The sequence below is a fragment of the Castor canadensis genome, chromosome 8, assembly GCF_047511655.1.
Source record: "Castor canadensis chromosome 8, mCasCan1.hap1v2, whole genome shotgun sequence".
Classification (NCBI taxonomy): Eukaryota; Metazoa; Chordata; class Mammalia; order Rodentia; family Castoridae; genus Castor; species Castor canadensis.
Genome location: NC_133393.1, coordinates 25,453,742 through 25,471,550, shown reverse-complemented (window position 1 = coordinate 25,471,550; position 17,809 = coordinate 25,453,742). Strand labels below are relative to the sequence as shown.

At 44.4% G+C, this 17,809-nt stretch overlaps 1 protein-coding gene across 2 annotated transcripts; it reads right to left on the bottom strand.

The window, feature by feature from the left end:
- Window positions 1–1,280: 1,280 nt before the first annotated feature.
- Window positions 1,281–17,409, bottom strand: Ppp1r10 (protein phosphatase 1 regulatory subunit 10). 2 transcript variants are annotated; one of them, XM_074082571.1, is made up of 20 exons: window positions 17,266–17,409; window positions 16,521–17,040; window positions 10,114–10,231; window positions 9,163–9,249; window positions 8,901–9,036; window positions 8,456–8,507; window positions 7,491–7,568; window positions 7,181–7,354; window positions 6,843–6,948; window positions 6,646–6,758; window positions 6,059–6,159; window positions 5,661–5,808; window positions 5,426–5,584; window positions 5,081–5,327; window positions 4,844–4,907; window positions 4,529–4,723; window positions 4,123–4,198; window positions 3,578–3,691; window positions 2,749–3,444; window positions 1,281–2,506 (listed from the first exon to the last, which is right to left on the bottom strand). In XM_074082571.1, the coding sequence occupies exons 3-20, from the start codon at window positions 10,218–10,220 to the stop codon at window positions 2,397–2,399; spliced, it is 2,763 nt and encodes a 920-aa protein (XP_073938672.1). In that variant the 5' UTR covers window positions 10,221–10,231; window positions 16,521–17,040; window positions 17,266–17,409; the 3' UTR covers window positions 1,281–2,396. The 2 variants fall into 2 exon arrangements, with proteins under 2 accessions (XP_073938672.1, XP_073938671.1); XM_074082570.1 differs by having other exon boundaries at window positions 16,521–17,275.
- Window positions 17,410–17,809: the final 400 nt, after the last annotated feature.

The following is a 17,809-nucleotide window of genomic DNA, read 5'->3' as shown; positions in this document are numbered from 1 at the left end:
ATCTCCCTAGTTTCTCACTTTCTCCAAGCCCTACAACCTTTTTTTGTTACTGGGTTTAAATTCAGGACCTCACACACACTTGCTAGGCAGGCACTTTTACTACTTGAGCCACTCCACTTTCTTTTTCTTTCTAAAAAGATAGGGTCTTTTGTCTTCTAACCAAAATCATGCTAATATCTGCCTCCCACATAGCTAGTATTACAGGCATGAGTCACTGACAACCAGCTAAACCCTCTTAATAAGATCTGGGGGAGAATGGTTCAAGTGGTAGAGCACCTGCTTAGCAAGCATGAAGTCCTGAGTTCAAATCCCAGTCCCACCAAAAAGAAAAAAATGGGCTGGGACTCAAGCACAAGGTCCTGAGTTCAAACTTCTGTTCTCCTTCCAGAAACCAGTCGGATTTTCCTGCTCCACTCCCATTTCTCCCTTAAGCAGCTCTCTAAGGTTGGTAGGAGGTTCAGCTAGGACCCATAGGCCCATAACCAAATATGTATGTGTCTCTGGCAGTCTGAGCAGTTCTGGGCTCCCAGAGGTCCCACTGCTCAGTATTGATCACAGGATCTACTTTATAGTCTCTGGTGTCATATGTTTCAAAATACAATTAGCTCTGTATCTGTGGTCCACATCTAGAAATTCAAAGTTTTGCTTTATAGAGGGCATATACCTGTGACCCCAGCACTCAGGAGAGTGAAGCAGGAGTTCAAGGCCTTGTTTACGTAAGGAAACCATTTCAAAAAAATGGCAGCTGAGTGCTGGTAGCTCACATCTGTAATCCTGGATACTCAGGAGGCAGAGATCAGGACTGTGATTCCAAGCCAGCCCAGGCCAATAGTTCTGGAGACCCTATCTCAAAAACCCCAAACAAAAAAGGGCAGGTGCTCTCAAGTGGTAGAGCATCTGCCTAGCAAGCATGAAGTCTGGAGTTCAAACCCCAGTATTGCCAAAAAAATTGTAAGCATGTACTGACATTTTTGTCATTTCCTAAGCAATATAGTAATTATTTACATAGGACTTACATTGTGCTATAAGGGACTTGCGCATCCTTGGATTTTGGTATACATAGGGTGTGGATGGCCTGAAACTAATCCCCATCTCCCCTCACCCCCCACAAGACTGCTGTATTCCCTTATCAGTACTCATCACCAACTGTGACTTGAAGGCAGAACAAGTGTTAGCCTGAAAGGACTGGAAGATTTCCATAAAGGCTTTTACTAACATACTTAGAAACAACTGAGAGCTTTTTTTTCCTTCTTTTAAAAAAAGGCCAGGCACACCAAGGGTTAAATAAGCTGCTTCTCTTTCCACTGTTTATTATTAATGTACAAAATATACAAAACCAAAGAAAAAGAAAATATTCATCCTCAAATCCATTGTGGTTCTAACCCAAAACCCTGCACAAAACCCAACCAATCCACTGTTTTCATAGAAAACAACTGATGCCAAGACAGGTGAAGGAGAGGACTGAGAAGGGGCGAAATCATCTTGTTGAATCCACCCAGGAGGTGGCTGACAGGGTGAGGTTGCTAGAAGCCTCACACTGACAAGGTTCCAAGTGAGGGCAAGGAGCAAACTCCCAAAGGCAGTGCATGTAGTGTGACTGGCGGGCCCAGCATGCTGGGCTTAAATTGATGAAAAGCTGGTTTCACTGAAGTGTTTTACGAAGTCTTCAGAATGGATGTAGGCAAGGGTGGACCAACACCATATGCCTCATCTCGGCCAGCTAAAACTTTCACTGAACGCAGACATGAGTTTGCCATCATTGAACCTAGCAGACCCATTATACAGGCTTGGGTGTTGACAAATGCAGTCTTATACTTCAGAAAGGACTCAAGTGTGAAGAGCCCATGTTGGGACAGGAGTGGGGATGTATTCCAGAACTCAAATCCAGCCTACTTGAGCCCTCTCAGTGCAGTGGGATATATAATACCCCTCACCATCTCCCCACCCCATGAATAATAATGAACTTGGCTGGGATGGTTTTCCTAAGTGCAGCTGATCTTATGTCTGAATTCTGTGTGCATGAGAACCCATAATGGGAGAGCACAGCTGTCTCCAGGATAACCAGCTTTAGGTTCTCAGGCATTAGAAGTTAATACTGGAAAGGGGTTTGGGTCACAGGTTGAATTTCCTCGTAAGTGAAGCCAGGTGGGTCTCCTCTTCAGCAGTCAAGGGTACAGAATGTGTCTAGTCTTTCTCCTCCCCAGACTGGAGAAAAATATGTACATCAATGCGCACCAGTGATCAGAAAACCCCTAGGAACCCAAGCAGGTGGGAACTGAGGGGGCCGGCTCCTCATCAGCTGGGGAAAGGGGGAAATGGGCCTCACAGAAGCCATAACAGGGTGGAAGGAGCAAGGCTGCAGTCCACATGGGAGTGGGGGGACAGGTAGGTGGTCCCTAGGGCAAGGGAGGCCCGTTGACACCCGGATGGTAGAAGGCACAGTTGTTCTCATAGCGGCAGTTGCCTTTCATCATGAAATGTCGGCAGACAGGGCGGTTTGACATGTCTGTGGGAATAACAGCAGAATGGTTAGATAGGAAATGGCTAAGAGAAGAGGTCAGTGCCATCCTCATCACCCAGTCCAGGGCATCCTGATAACTGTCTTCAGTAGACTACCTTGGGAATTGGGGCAAAGGCAGAGGGCAGGAAGTGCCATGCATACAGGGAAGTTAAGACAAGGACACCTTGTATGTTCTGCCTCTCCCCACTCTCCAGAAAGTTGAAGGGGACACGAAAAGTCACCCTCACCTCCTCCATGACTGTGGCCTCCATCATGCCCTCGGTGGCCTCCTCCATGGCCTGGACCATCATGGCCACGGTGTTCATGAGGTGGTGGCCCTCGATGGTCATGGCCTCGGTGACCAGGGCCATCATGTGGCCGGTGGCTATGGGGTCCCCCATGTCCAGGACCTTCATGGGGACGATGTCCACTGCCAGAACCCATGCCACCACCAGGGCCTTCATGGGGGCGATGTCCACTGCCCATTCCTCCACCAGGGCCTTCATGGGGGCGATGTCCACTACCACTGCCCATGCCACCGCTAGGGCCTTCATGAGGACGATGTCCACTGCCACCACCCATGCCACCAGGGCCTTCATGAGGACGATGTCCACTGCTGCTGCCCATGCCCCCACCAGGGCCTTCATGGGGGCGATGTCCACCACCTCCAACCATGCCCCCACCAGGACCTCGTCCATTTGGAGGTCCTCCTCCAGAGCGACCTCCTCTGGCCCCTCGGAATGGAGGAGGAGGAGGAGGCTCATTTCCTCCTCGGCCACCTCGGCCTCTATGGTATGGTCCAGGGCCAGGTCCGGGACCCCCACGCATTGGGCCACCCCGCATGGGGTCACCTGGGCCATCCCAGAAGGGATCACCCCCCCGGGGAGGGGGTGGGGGACCCAGGAGACGGGGACCCACTGGTCCACCAGGGCCTCCATGGGGACCTGTTGGGAAGGAAAAAAGAGACAGTTACCCATTTCAGTTAAGACTGCCAATCTAAACCACCTCCCACCTTTTGGTTACTACCAGGCAGAAACTAAGCAGACAAGCTACTGCAACCACCCACTCCCCACCTACCTGGCATAGGTCCCCCAGGTCCAGGGGGGAAGTGCTGCATGCCTTTGGGACCCGCAGAGCCTCCTTGTGGGAAGCCATTGGCTATTGGACCAGGACCTAGGAGTCCATGTGGCACTGTTAATGAAAAATGGAGTAGAACAATAATCAACAGGATTCTAGAAAAATGTCATGGTTCCCCATGTACCTGTGCCTAAGTAACACCCTCAGATAAAACTAGCAGAACCATGCTATGTCCAGTCTTCCCCTCCCATTTCTTTCTTTTTTGGGTCACGTCTCCAGTCTATTTTGCTCTGGTTATTTTGGAGATGGGAGTAGAGAGCCCTCATGAACTGCTTGCCCAGGCTGGCTTTGAACCTCAACCTTCCTGATCTCAGACTCTCAAGTAGCTAGGATTATAGATGTGAGCCACTGGTGCTCTGGTGTCTCCCATTTCTTGCCTAGTGGCAACAACCCTGTGCTCTCTTCAGCGTCTGTGAAACACCATTTCCCCGAACTGTACTGCTGGCTTCCTCTCCCAGGTCCCTGGGGCCAGCCCTGAAGATTACCCAGCATTTGCTTGATCTTGTCTGAATAGTCTGGCTGTTTTAGCAGTTCCTCTGAAGGATGGCTGTTTGGGCTTCCCTGTGAGGATATAAGAGGGCAAAGTCAATAGAGAGCAAGGCTAACAACCAGGAGGGAAAGAGCCAAAATTTAGGAGGTAAGTGGAGGACTCAAAAGAACTGGGTTAACTGAGATGTGGTGTTGCACACATATAATTCCAGCATTCAGGAAACTGAAGTAGGAGGATTGCAGTTCAAGGCCAGCCTGGGCTATAGCATGCTCTAGGCCAGCATGGGCAACACAGTAGACCCCATCTCAAAAAAAAAAAAAAAAAGCCTGGAGTAAAGAATGGTAGAATCAGAAAACACTTAGATCCATAGAAAATGGAAAAGAGGAAGGAAGATCACATACCATGATGGAGGTGAGGATCTCCTGGACATTAATGCCTCCTCCTCCAGGTCCTTGGGGGCTCTTCCCAGCGCCCATGCTTCCCATAAGATTGGCCAGAACTGGAGGCAACTTGGAGCCTCCTGCCCCATCAGGTGAACCACCAGACCCCCCAGGCTCCAGGGTCTCAACATATGGTGTCTCATCCATGGAACACTCCTAAGAACAGAAGACAAATCAGGACTAATGAAAAGAATGCAGCATTCTCACGTAGAGGCAATGAAATCAATGACCATCACCTCCACTGTCACCCACCATCACTACATACTACGGACTCACCTCATCTAAGGGGATGAGTTTAGGGGGTATGGGCTCATAGGGTTCAGGATCAGGCTCATGAGGACTATCAGGAATACCGCAGGCAATGGGAGAGAAGAAAATAAAAATGATTTTCGAATTATTTATTAAGGTCCTTGAAGTTCTCTGTAGCTTCCATCCCCTAACTTCCCCAGGCTGTGTTCCCCAGTTTAGGAGTGCAAGGGCTCCACAGTCCAAGGCATGAACACTTCTCCTCACCTCTCTTTATTCAGGAAAAGCTCCTGAAGGATTCCTTTCTCCCTTTCAGCCTGGATGTATCGCTCCTGGCTGTTGCTTCCAGGGATGACAAGAGGTGAAGGAAGAACCAAAGGGCGGGGACACACCCAGGGCACCTTCTCCTCCATGTTGTCATGGCTCAAACGCCGGGCTGTCTCAAATGCATGTCGGTCTGACAGTATCTCTCGTTTAGCTGCCTCGCCAAAGTCCTTGATCTTATTCACATTTACTATCATGGGAAAAAAAGAGCAAACAGGGATGTAAGAACAACTGAGTCCTTTTAAAATTTCCTATACAAATCTATTATATACGGAACTTTGCTCTTACCTCGTTCAGTTTCATCCAGTTCAAAATAGAAATACTCTCTCAACTTGCTCTCCTCAGGCCACGTCACTGTTTTCCTCTTCCTGCCCTTCCGGGTCAGCTGGCTAGGATCTCCTGGGCTCTCCACTGGCTTTGCATCTAGAGCTCCTGGTTCTGAAGAGGCTGGAAGCAAAAGTAAGTTTCAGACCCAGATCCTTCCATCCAGAAACCCGACAAAGCCCAGAAGTTTCCAGGTTACCTGTGTCTACGAGCTCTGGGACTTCAACAGGTGGCACGGGGGTGCCAGGGCGGTCTGTGTCCATAGGTTCAGAAGTGGGTGCCGGCTCTGGGGAAGAGGGTTTGGTGGTGCATGGTTCAGTGCTGGTTTTCCCTTCAAAGGGGCTGGGCTATTAAAGATAAAGAAGTTAATGAGCTGGCAGAAAGGCAAGATCAAGGCAGGGCCATTAGTCCAGGGTCCTAGGCAAAATGCTCAATGCCCAATATTAAGGAAGACTCATACTCTAACACAGTCCCACCCCATGCGCCAGACTACATACAAGACTAAACTCCTCTGCTGTCACCCCCCAATAACTCCTTGCAACTCTGCCCTTCCTTCTATTGTACCCTATCACTGACACCCCTTCTAGGGGCCAATACCTTGGCAGCAGTAGGTGACAACACCTTCTTCTTCTTCTTAATTTTGATGCCTGGGACAGGGGCTGAATTGAGGGCATCCAGAAAACCCAGGCCTTCCATAGCTACAAAAGGAAAGGATACAAAATAAAATCATCAGACCTCCTTCACAATCCTATCCCTACAAAATCCAGGCAGAAAATCAGCCAGTGGAGTTCTTGCCTCAATTTAGAACACAAAAGCCCAAGGTGACCAGGATGCTCATGCAGGAGGGCTCACACAGGAAGTTCCTGTCATTACTCCACTTTTCTTTTGGCAGGCAAACCATGGCTTTGGATAGGAATTAGAAGGCAGGTAAGCGATGAACCAAGTCAAAGACTGTCTGCCTAGTGGTAGTGCCTCTGACAGGTCACTAGACGGCACATCTCCCTACCTCATCTCTAACATCACTAAGTAACCCTATGAAAGGGGAGTTTCAGAAGGCAGAAATTAAAGAACACCAAGAAATCAAAGGCAAATGAAGGAAAACAATAAAAGAGAATGAAAAACCACCTTCCCCCTCCCAGAAGAATTTGCTCCCAATTCCAAGTGTATCCCCACTTTAGACTCACGTTGAGGTGGGATGATCTTGACTTTGATCTCTTTGGTGGCATTGGGTGTTGTGTTGAGAGGCTTATACTTTTTCTCGGCAGGGGGGGCAGTATCTCCTGGAGCAGCCATGGTGCTGTAAGAAGAGGAAAAGTCAATAACACCTTGGTCTCACACTCTTCTTTCTCCCACCCACCTCAGATATTACTGTCCACCATACCTCTGACGCTTGAGGGGGATGGGCTTAAGATTGTACTTGTCAGACACCACCACTGGGCTAGCGTTCTTCTTTACAGGCACCAAAGATGGTGTCTCCAGCTCTAGTCCTGGGAAGACACATAGTGTTAGCAGTTCAATTCACACCAGCACTTACTATTCCTCCCTGGTCCCACCCCAAGATGTTCCTCTAGCCTTGTATAAACCCCCCACTCCCAACCCTAGCTTCTCCATTAGCCTTCCTTCCACAGAGAAATTTGATATTACAAATCAAACTACTCCGGCATGAGGCTCTGGCTGTGCATGTGCCTGCAGCCCTCCAGGCCCAGCCAACAGCCTTACCGGTGGAACGGAACTTGGCATGACTGGGTGCTGTTGTTCGAAGAGACTTGGGCTTCTCCTTCTTCTTCTCTGGGGCCTCCTCAGCCCGGGTCTCAGCCTTCACCTCAGTCAGAGGTCGCTCAGGAGGAGTGGTTCTACTCTTTCCCTCTTCTTTACGTTTCTTCTTATCTTTCTCTGTCATGGAAAACCAAAGCAGAAAAGGATTTCATTTAGATAAAGACTGTCAGAGGTGAAGCTGACTGGGGGCACCTGAAGGCTACATCCTTATTGGAAAGAAATAATTACCAGGGATAAAGGATTAAGAGCTTACCAGCAGGCTGGGTACTACTCTGGGAGCGGATGACAGCCATCCAGTCACTGACAAGGACTGATGCCAATTTCCGGAGCTCTGCAAGTGAGGGAAAAAGAAAGAACAAATAATTTAGGACTAATTTAATAACCTTTCAGTAAACAGAAAATGGGGTGTTTGAAAAACATACTATGCATATTGTGCTCCTGGCTTAAGCCCCTGATAGAGATAAAGGAAAGTCTACATCTCTAAAGGAAAGGTTGTTATGTTTGGGAACCAGGCTTTATCCTCAAACCTGAATTATATGATGTTTGTCTTTGTCTCAGAAAAGAAAGAATATATAGCAAGCACAAGGCCCTGAGCTCAAACCCTAGTACTACAAAAAAAAGAAATAATGTGCTATCAGAGCTATGATGTACTCTAGAAGTTAGGATTTTTCCCATACCCTACAGATATATGTCTCTCTCTTCCACTCTCCCTACCTCTCCGCCTTCTTTTGGTTGTTCTGAGGAACTCAGGGTCTTGCACTTGCTACGCAGACGCTCTACCACATTACCCAGCCATACACCCAGCCCCAGAAATATGTTTGTTCTACTATTAGGAAAACAGGTATTGAAAGCCCAAGAATATGCTTTATTTGTTTAGAAAAACAGAAGTAAATGGTTATGAGACTCTAAGATGACAATATTTCCCCCAGGAATTTTAAGCCTATGCCTTTTATACTAAGAGAACTTAATTAGTTTCCAGTTGAAGTATGGCCCCTTGTCTTATATCTAATAGCAGAGAAATGGACAAATTTCATTTAAAATTGATAGCAGAGAAGAGAGGACAGGTCAGAGGACTTAAATTTTTTAAACAAAAAGAGATAAGTAAGGTGAATTAGAAAGAGGAAGGCAGGAGTTAAAAGATAACCCAAAGACCGGGAGAAAAACTGAAAATTGCATGGCAAGGGAGAAAGCCTGCAACGGGGAGGACTGGCACCCTACCTTCATCCTCACTTGATTTGCTCAGCTGCTTCACCAGTTTGGCTGTGTTGTTCTGTAAGAGATGGGAGCAGCAGAAAGGTAAATGCCAGGAGAAATAAGCTAACTATACCCACAAACTCACTGACACCCTCTTGTAGTTCCATCATGGTGACTAACACTGACAGAGTACTTTACCTTTTACAAAATATGTTTAGATACATTCTTATTTAATCCTTACAATGGCCCAATTAGGTAGGTACAATTACTTCCATTTTGTAATGAAAAAACTAAGGCTCAGATATATGCAGTGTACCAAGTCACACACTTATTAGAGATACATTTAAAAGCCAAGTCTTCTGGTTCCAAATTCCTATTTTCTACCATTTTACCTCACAAACTCCATACTGCCTCTTAGTTTTTCCACTGTTAGGCTACCTCAAAAAAGAAGCATGAAGACTGAAGGTACCTGCTTGAGATGGTCCACTGTGAGCGGTAGATGCTGCAAGGTCAGTAGAATTTGCTGAAGTAGAGGAATGTTGTTGGTTGTCTTTGAATATGTTAGCCAATTGTTAAGAAGCTTGTAGCCACCAACGTCAATAAACCTGTAGGCAGACAGGAGCATAATCTGTAATGCCCCTGGGTATTCCCACATTCCACATGCCTAGTCCTCCATCAATGAGACAGGAACTCCTCTCCCACCATCTTTTAGCCACCCACTCTCCACTTACTTGACCAGTATTTCTGATGATCGGGTCTGCAGGAGAATGTTCAAGTAGGTACATCGACTCACCATCTTTCGTGCTTCCTTCATCAGACTGCAAGAGATGAGTTGGAGTTAGACAGCCGTCTCCTTTTTCTCCTTTTTTTTTTTTTTGCTTGAACTCAGGGCTCATGCTTGCTAGGCAGGCACTCTACCACTTGGAACCACTCCACCAGCCTTTCATGGCTTTTTCTAAGATAGGGTCTCATGAACTACTTGCCTGGGCTGGCTTCAAACCTCAATCCTCCTGATCTCTGTCTCAGTTTGAGGTGAGCCTGGGCAAACAGTTTGTGTGAAACCCTGAGTTCAAACTATAGTCCCCCCCACCCCACCCCAAAATAAAGTAAAATATAAAAAAATAAAAACCAGAGTGACATGGAATCCCAAGGGAGGATGGAAAACTAACTGAGGAGGCACTGAGTCTCTGTGAGGGAAGGACCGATCCTTCCCTAACACACAGGATACATAATTCTGTCTCTAGGTAAACAATCTAGACTTCAACAAACATCCCTTCGTAGTATGTTTAAGACTGGCTTAGTTATTTGCTTTTCCCTGGAAAACTTTGAGGATCGCTAAAGGAATCATATTTTGGGTAGGTGGAACATGACCCAAAAGAATTCTGTTCCCAGGCTCCAGTGCTATCATTTCAAAGTGTCACTCCTTTGAGACTCTATTTATTTTGGTGGTACTGGATTTGAGCTTCCCTTGGGACTCTAGATACCCAAATCTCCAGATTCCATTATAACCAGAAAATAAGCGATCTTTTCCTATTACTTAGTACCAACAGACTTGAATCCTCTTCCATTTACTCTTTCCCCCTTATCTCTCCAGAACTCAGTTCTGTTGCCTCAAGTATAGCCATATTATAATGCACAAGGTCCTCTACTCACAGTGAATCTAAAGAAGGCTACAGACTCACCCGAAGATTTTGGAAATCCCATCCACACTCTTCACTTCCCCATCTCGGTTAAGGAAGCTATCCAGGCCTTTGAGAAGTTCTTTGGGGTCTATGGGACCCGAACCCATGATTGTGGTTTCTGAAAGGACAAAATAAACCCATCGAATAAATGGGTGGCAAGAACAGTCCCAGCATGCCCTCTAATAAATTCCATCAGTGTATTTGACAAAATATAGTGACTAACTAATCTATATTCACCTATACTATTTTCTAGATAAGTAAAATCAACAGACCATGGTCACTGAGAAAACAAACCTGACAAGTTAAACATGGGATTAATACATGACTGAATGGGAAGGCAGTTAGAGTGGAGGACCAGGCAGCCCCCTGGCTCTCATTTTAAGTTAAAGCCTTCCTAGGACAGCTGGACTTCAGTACACTGTATTAGAGCTAAGATTCTCAAGTTTCTATAACAAGATCTTAACTCTGCAAGGCATTTATTTTTCCTTGTTGTTAGGCCCTGTCTCCCTTAATTGCTAGCAAGTTTGGCCTGGGGAAAAAAAACCTGTAACTAGTTAAGAACTAGGCCAATTTTGGGTGTTTGAGCGAAATATCTTGTAAGAATCAATTCCTTTTCATCTTGAAGGAAAGGAATTGAAGAGTCATATATGTATCAGCTGAAGTGGTACTTGAGAAAACAAAACTTGAAAAGAGAATTCCTTTCCAAACCATGGAGTATGGAAACAAAAATGCAAAGGAAATAAGCAGGTCCTCCTCAGCCTTGAATATTGTTACTTGTTGGCCAAACAACACCGTACAAGTTTTTATTGTCTCAAAGTTAAAGCCAGGCGCTGGTGGCTCATACCTGTAATGCTAACTACTCAGGAGGCAGAGAATAGGAGGATCCAGATTCCAAGCCAGCCCGAGCAAATAATTTGCCAAAACTCTATCTCAAAAAACCCATCACAAAAAAAAGGAAAAGGGCTGGAGTGGCTCAAGGTGTATGCCCTGAGTTCAAACCCCAATACTGAAAAAAAAAGAAAGTTCGTTTGTGGTTTCAAAAACAAAGATGCAAATATGACACTATACTTCCCTCAAAAATCATGTCCAAGATCCCCAAGAAGAGCCTAAAACTAAAAATCATGGACCCAAGAATGGAACGAATAAAGACTAGAAAAAAAATGCCATTAAATTTTAAGCAGCTACTTTAGACCTTGTGGGAAAAGGAGTTACTTAGAAGCTAAACTCCTTTTATGGATGGGACAAAGGTATGAAGCAATTTCTAAGGCAGAACCAAACTTCCAGGTAAATTAGGATCAGTATGGTTCTGATTGGGATTTTTATACATACTGCCTCTATAAATACTGGCTTCTGAAAACCAAAACAGCAAGCTATCTCAGCAATATCTGCATCAGGGTGATAAGACTAACACTGGGTAGGGAGGAGGCAAGATGACTTTCCACATCCTGCATCTCACACAACGATAACAGGTACAACCTCGGCAGAAGGGTGAAAAATCAGTATTTTATAAAGATGACTATATTTTCTGCAGAAGAGACTTTTTACAAGATAATGCACATTAGTTCAATTTGTTCTCAAACCAAAAAAAGAAAAGTGTAACAATCTCAACCTTTTAGTTCTCCCAATGAAAAGGTCAGTTTCTAAATGTGTAGGTCCTAACAATCTAGGTAAGCAGCAGCATTCAGGAGTAAGGAGGCTCCCAGAAAAGAGAGGGTGGAGGACAATCTTGGTTCTGGAGATCATAACCTGCAGGCTAAACAAAGAAAGAGATGCAATAAGAAATGCTAAAACTAGGAGAACTGTGCTGTCGCTGCTGCCCTGGAACCTCCATGAGGACAAGTAGAACCTGAGGTCAGAGGAGAAAAAACATTCAAGCAGAATACTGGAAGATTAGAGTTCATGGGCCAAATCCATAGAAGTAAGGTCATTCTTACTTCTATGATAGACACAGGGATATAAAGAAAATTTTTCCCATGTAGTAAGAAACTATACGTGATATGATATACAGAAGCTATAGGGCTATGCAGAAACAGATTTCCCATCTATTGGAGACTGGAAAGGCAAATGAATGGGCCCAAAGTAATCATACATGTCATAAGTAACCAAGAGATTAAGACATCAAAAAAAAAAACAAAACAAAACCCTATGTATATATACACCATTAGATCCCAAGCCAAAGTATATCCAACTTGACAAAAAGCCTTGAATAAACATCACTTCAAACAAGTCCCTCTGAACACAGCTAGCTCCAATGATTCAAACCCAGAGCTGAATATACATAACCTTGGAGAGCACCCACTAACGTGTCAAACAATAAGTTCAACTATAAGCTGCTACCCCTACTTCTTTCAGGAACTCAGAAAAACTGCACCTGAACTCAAATATTGCTTCATTAAAGAGGAAGATGAGAAGAGCCATGCTTAGAGAGAAAAAAAGAGATCAGTGAATAAAAAACTAAATAATGTCCACTGCCCTCTGCTGAAAACGGGACCCAGGTACTTTTTATTCTCATTTGTATAAACAAGAATAAAAGATGTAATAGTCAAGGAAGCTAGGAGAGAAAACAGAAATGTTAAGGCTATTTTTCACTATTATTTGTATTTTGGAAATATAATTGAATTTTTGTCTCATGAGCACCTATCATGATAAAATGTGAAGTGGACTTTCTCATTGTGGATTTCCTTCAAGCAGCTTACTCATTTAAAGGACCCTAAGTGTCTCAAACCTAGTTCCCTTATTTTGAAGTCAGTACATTTTGAAAGGAAGAACTTCCAAGATACTCAAGGAAATGAAGAGCCTAGTATTACTGACACAGGCATATAGCACAGAAGGCAATTGAGTTGGCCAGGGAAAGCAGGGGCCAAGTGTCATAACATAATCTTCTCATGGTCTGGAGCCTGAAAAGAAAGCTTTCTGGAACCACAGGTTGTCTTCCTTTAATGAGCTGATTTCCTTGAAGGCAGCACATGCAGAAAAGGGGGTGGGAAACAAGTCTCTGGCCTACCTCTAGCTTGTTCAAGCTAGGCTTTCTTCAGAGGATGTTACAGGCAGAGCCATGCACCACTGGCCCAAGGCACTGGGCAATTTCCTACTTTTTTTTTTAAGAGATAAAATTCTTACTCCTGACTGCAAAATCAATTTCTTGAGGGTTATTTGGTATAAAAAGGTGGAAAAATATATATATATCTATGTTGGCTAGTTATTCCATACCTGTCACCAATGAAATGGTACTGAACTGGTCCAGGAAAAAAATTCTATGCAAGCCTGAGCCTTTAAAAAAATGATCACAACTACCTTCTAACAAAAGTAGAAAGGAGTCCAATGTTTATCTTAACCTAGGGGCCTCAGTACTTCTGGAAATGAAAATGCTTTGTTCCCTTTTCTTCTGTTTTAAGCATTTCCTAGTATGACCCAATAATGGACTGCATCACACCCTCAGGTTATTTATAAGGTCTTATCTAAGTGATTTTTAAGTCCCTGTCCCTCAGTCATTTTGAAAATCTGGTACATGACATCTCCAGAAGCCAATATGGCATTCAATCAGGATGCAAAATGACATACAATATTCCCAGTTATAGGAAAGGATCCCAGAATAGCTTCTGGCCACATATTACAAGGGCCACACATTATTAGATTAAGTTCTCCTCAGTTCTCTGGATGGATATGGTGACCCTAGAAAACCATCTTTTATATTAAGGAATATCTTCTTTATTAATTCCCTGCTCAACAGAGATCAGGAACCCCAGTGGGTGGAATGCTCAGCTCCCAAGGTAGATATGCTGCAGAGACACATGGAAAACTGCTTTAAAAAACAAAAAAAAAGACTTGCGGTCAATAGACATGTGGAAGAGCTCCTCCCATCCAATCTAGAAGTTTAATAATTTGAGAATCTATACCCAACAGAAAACTAGCACTGTTTCATCCAAGTCATCATAAGACAGTTGTACAAGATGACTTTCCAGTTCTGCCTAGAACCCCCACACCCCCACTTCAATGCAGGACTTTTAAAAATGAAAAATATATGGACAGTCTGCTAAATATTTGACTTTTTGAAAAAGTTGGGAGAAAAAGAGAGACAAAGAAACAGACACCCAATACCACCCTCAGGGCGTGGTTTTCAACATGCACCAATTGCCACAGCACTAAAGCTAAACAAGTAGAAAAATGAAGAGGATATTACTTCTTTCATCAATGCCCTTAAGGAATTTCTTTTAGATAAGAAAAAGAAATTCAAAAAAGGTGGTTTTTAAGAAAAAAAGAAATGAAGATTGTGAAATGTAATACCAGAAATGTTTGCTTACCAGAAACCGTAGCTTGATTGCCCCTGCCTCGAGTTTACAACTGCAGCCTCCTTTCCTAAAGATTCACTTTTCATCCTAGTACCAGTGTACAGGAACTAAGCAACTGGAGAACTTGATACAGCACTAAATACAAAGAGTTTATCCCCAAATTGAGAGGTGGGAACATGAGTGATTTAGAAGAAAGTTCTGAAGTATTCACCCTCCCACAGATTCTTATTACAAAGCAATCAACTGCAGGAGATCCAAAAACTGGATTATGAGTAGAAATGGCACATTTCAGCTTCATTAGGTCCTCAATTGTCTACTCGTTACAAGCCCTGTGTCTTTCCCCAGTCTCCCCAACACACACACACACACACACACACACACACAAAGTACAGTTGAGGCTTGACTGGTTTTTCACCGCTTGTAACTGGAGAGGGGTAAACTTCCAAGTAGTTGTGATGAGTGAAGGAGGGTGAAAATAAAAGCAACGGATTTGATTGCTAAATACAAAAACTAGAGCTACCCAAAGAGATGGGCAGCTTCGATACCTAATTCCTATAAGCTTCTATCCCTGAAAGATAAATATCTTACAGGATTAGAACTAAAGAAATCAAGGGAAATGTCTTCTTTCTAGCAGCAAAGTGGGTAGGGAGTACAGAAGGCATCTGCCAATGGGAGGAGTTTCTAGAGGGTGGAGATAGGAAGAAGCAAGCGGATTACATCACCTTTCAATGCAGCTCCTCCCCCTTGACCAAGTTTCTAAGGCCGCCCTAGCTCTGGGTGGCTAAAGGGGGAGAAAAACAAAGGAGGGACGCCATTTTGTAATGGAGAAGAGGACTCAAAAAATTAAAAGCCACTCCGACCCTGCCGATAGCTGCGATTACATTATCACACACTTTTTAAAATAAAAAAAACCAGAAGCCAATCGCCCATCCTGAGTAATCTTTGACCTACTTTTAATCTGTAATAGCGTAGTGAAAATAAAAGCAATTAAAATACTTAAAACAATTTTCTGCGGTAAGAATTGAATTTGCAATTTGCTACCATCGACCACCCCCATCCTCCCTATAAAGGGAAAGCTATAAAGGGAAAGGGGGAGGACTTGGATCCCTCTCAACAAATAGGGTTGAGGTGGGAGGACATGAGAAAAATGGGTCAAGACATAACCTGCAACGCCGCTTGGAAGACAAAAGGACAAGGAAAGGTCGCCATATTGAAGCAGGGAAGAAAAAAAATTCTTTTAACGACACAAATCTTTTAGAAAGCTAGCATTCAATGGTACTAAATGGCTTTTAAAATTATACTCCTGAATTCCACATTTCCCAAAGTACCCACCCTCTACATTAACTGTCCCGCCGTAAAGTATCAAGTTAAAATGTTAATCATTTTTGCTTTTAAATAACCTACGCAACCTGCAACAATTACAAGACATTTACCTCCCCATTATATTGTATGTACTGGTACTAAGATTATATTTTGTCCTAAATTTATAAGTGTCTTGCAATCTTTATTCCTAGATTGCCACGTTATTTTAGCCATACAATATTATCGAACAAATTACATTAAAATTGAGAGGATTTAACCATAACTTAAGTCATAGCCAGCTCGTATTTCTCTGCCCATCTCCTTACCCTGCAATCTTTATGTACAGATTGCTTATTAATCTGGCAAATTGAAAGGCGCCCTGCTTGTCTCACACACAAAGAAGTGGGACTTCTGGGCCACAAGATCCACCATCTTTTGTATGTGAGCTCATTAACCCTTTTGAAGACTGCTAACCAGAGGAAGGAAACCCATTCCTCCTTATAAAGAGCAAACACTTATGCTTTGGCAGTCTGGAAATTTGTTGGATTACCAAGGGTTAACCATCACAATCCTCACTTGCTGGCCCTCCCTGCACCCTTCTCCTTGCCTGCAGCAGGGCAGGGAAGAGGTGGTAAGGGAGAGATTACTAGACTGTTTAGACCCAAAGGCCCTTTTTTTCTTAATGGAGATTAGGTGACCGGATTGGTCCTTCTCCAGTTCTATGGTCATTATTTCTTCCTCTCATTATTTTTGGTTTCACAACGGGAAACGTTGATTTCTTGTTGCAAGGCTGGTTTTTGAAAATTCGACACTTACTATCCAATATTTTTGCGACGTCAGCACCTCGGGCTCAGGGGGGAGGGGGTAAAATTTTGGAGGAAAAAAAATAAAACAATCAACCAGGACCCAAAACTCAATTATTTGGGGGGCCTCACTGGATCAAAAAAATCTCTTAAAAAGTAAAGGCCAACTCAGTATTCATTTTCCCCCCACCCAACTCCATTTCGGGAGAGGGGGTCGTAGAAAAAATTCTGAGTGGACTCAAAAAAGTAAATGCTGGATGAGTGAAATTGGGTGGTTTTGGGAAGGGAGGGTGGTTGATTATTTTTGAAGTTATGTGGTGACGGTCCTTCGGCCACAGAGTTCAAGTCCCAAGCAGCGTGGGCTGGTGGAGTGGGCAAGATAGGTGGGAAGGGGCAGAAGACACAAGTGGTTGGGCTGGTGGCTGCTGTTTTCCCTTTTCCCCCCTCAGGATCCTTTCAAGGGCTTAAGATGTTGCTGCGGCTTGTTTCTGTTTTCCTCGTGGCCGGCCTGTCTTTCTCCGAGAAAATTCAACCTAGGATAAAAGGAACACAAGGGAGAAAGATGTAATCAGTACGGGTCGCTTTAGAATACCCCAAAGTACCATCTTTGCTATCCCAAAAGACATATTCGTGTACCACCCCAAATACAGCCGCTTTAGATAAGCCGTGGCTCTCCCATCAGACCTTTCCTGTCCCAATTCCCATCCAACGTACCCTGAAAAATTCTAACCTCCAAACAGCAAGATATCCAAACTTACCTCTAAACGAACCCCAGAATGGCGGCAGCCCGCTCGGGCGGAGTCTTTTATACCCGGACGCCGCCCCACGCGCTCAAACGTGCTAGTGAAACGCCCTTGTCGCGAGACATTGTGCGCGAGGCGTAAACTTATTGGCTAACACAAAGGACAACTCGGCAGCTGATTGGCTAGCCTTCCTTCGGCTTAGGACAGCCTCTTCCTCCGGTATAACTTCCGCCTCCTTCTTGCGGGGTGGGGGGGCCCTCCCACTCCCGTAGTGGACTCGTGACCAGAGAGCCTAGCACATCCTTTTCCTCTGTTTCCACCACTTCCGCCCTGGCAAACAGTTCTCACTCAGGGTTGGTAGAAACGAACGAGCGCATGCGCACTGTAAAGATTCCGGTAAAAATCCCTTTCGAAAATGCTTCAAAGGCATACTTTAATTATGGAATCTAAGAGTCCTAGTGACTAGTGCAGAAAAAAAGCAATTTTGAGGCCTAATTCAATTATGACGCAGTTGAAATTAACTTCTCTCCACGGCCCCTCCTTTTACGCTTCCGTTCTG

Excerpts from the sequence above, each read along its gene's own strand:
- Ppp1r10 (XM_074082571.1), bottom strand. The coding sequence starts at position 10,220 with ATGGGTTCGGGTCCCATAGACCCCAAAGAACTTCTCAAAGGCCTGGAT. Across the intron at positions 9,037-9,162 it reads TCATCAGAAATACTGGTCAA|GTTTATTGACGTTGGTGGCT; the intron begins GTAAGTGGAGAG and ends GTCTGCCTACAG. Across the intron at positions 4,908-5,080 it reads CTTTTCCTGAATAAAGAGAG|TCCTCATGAGCCTGATCCTG; the intron begins GTGAGGAGAAGT and ends TATTCCTGATAG.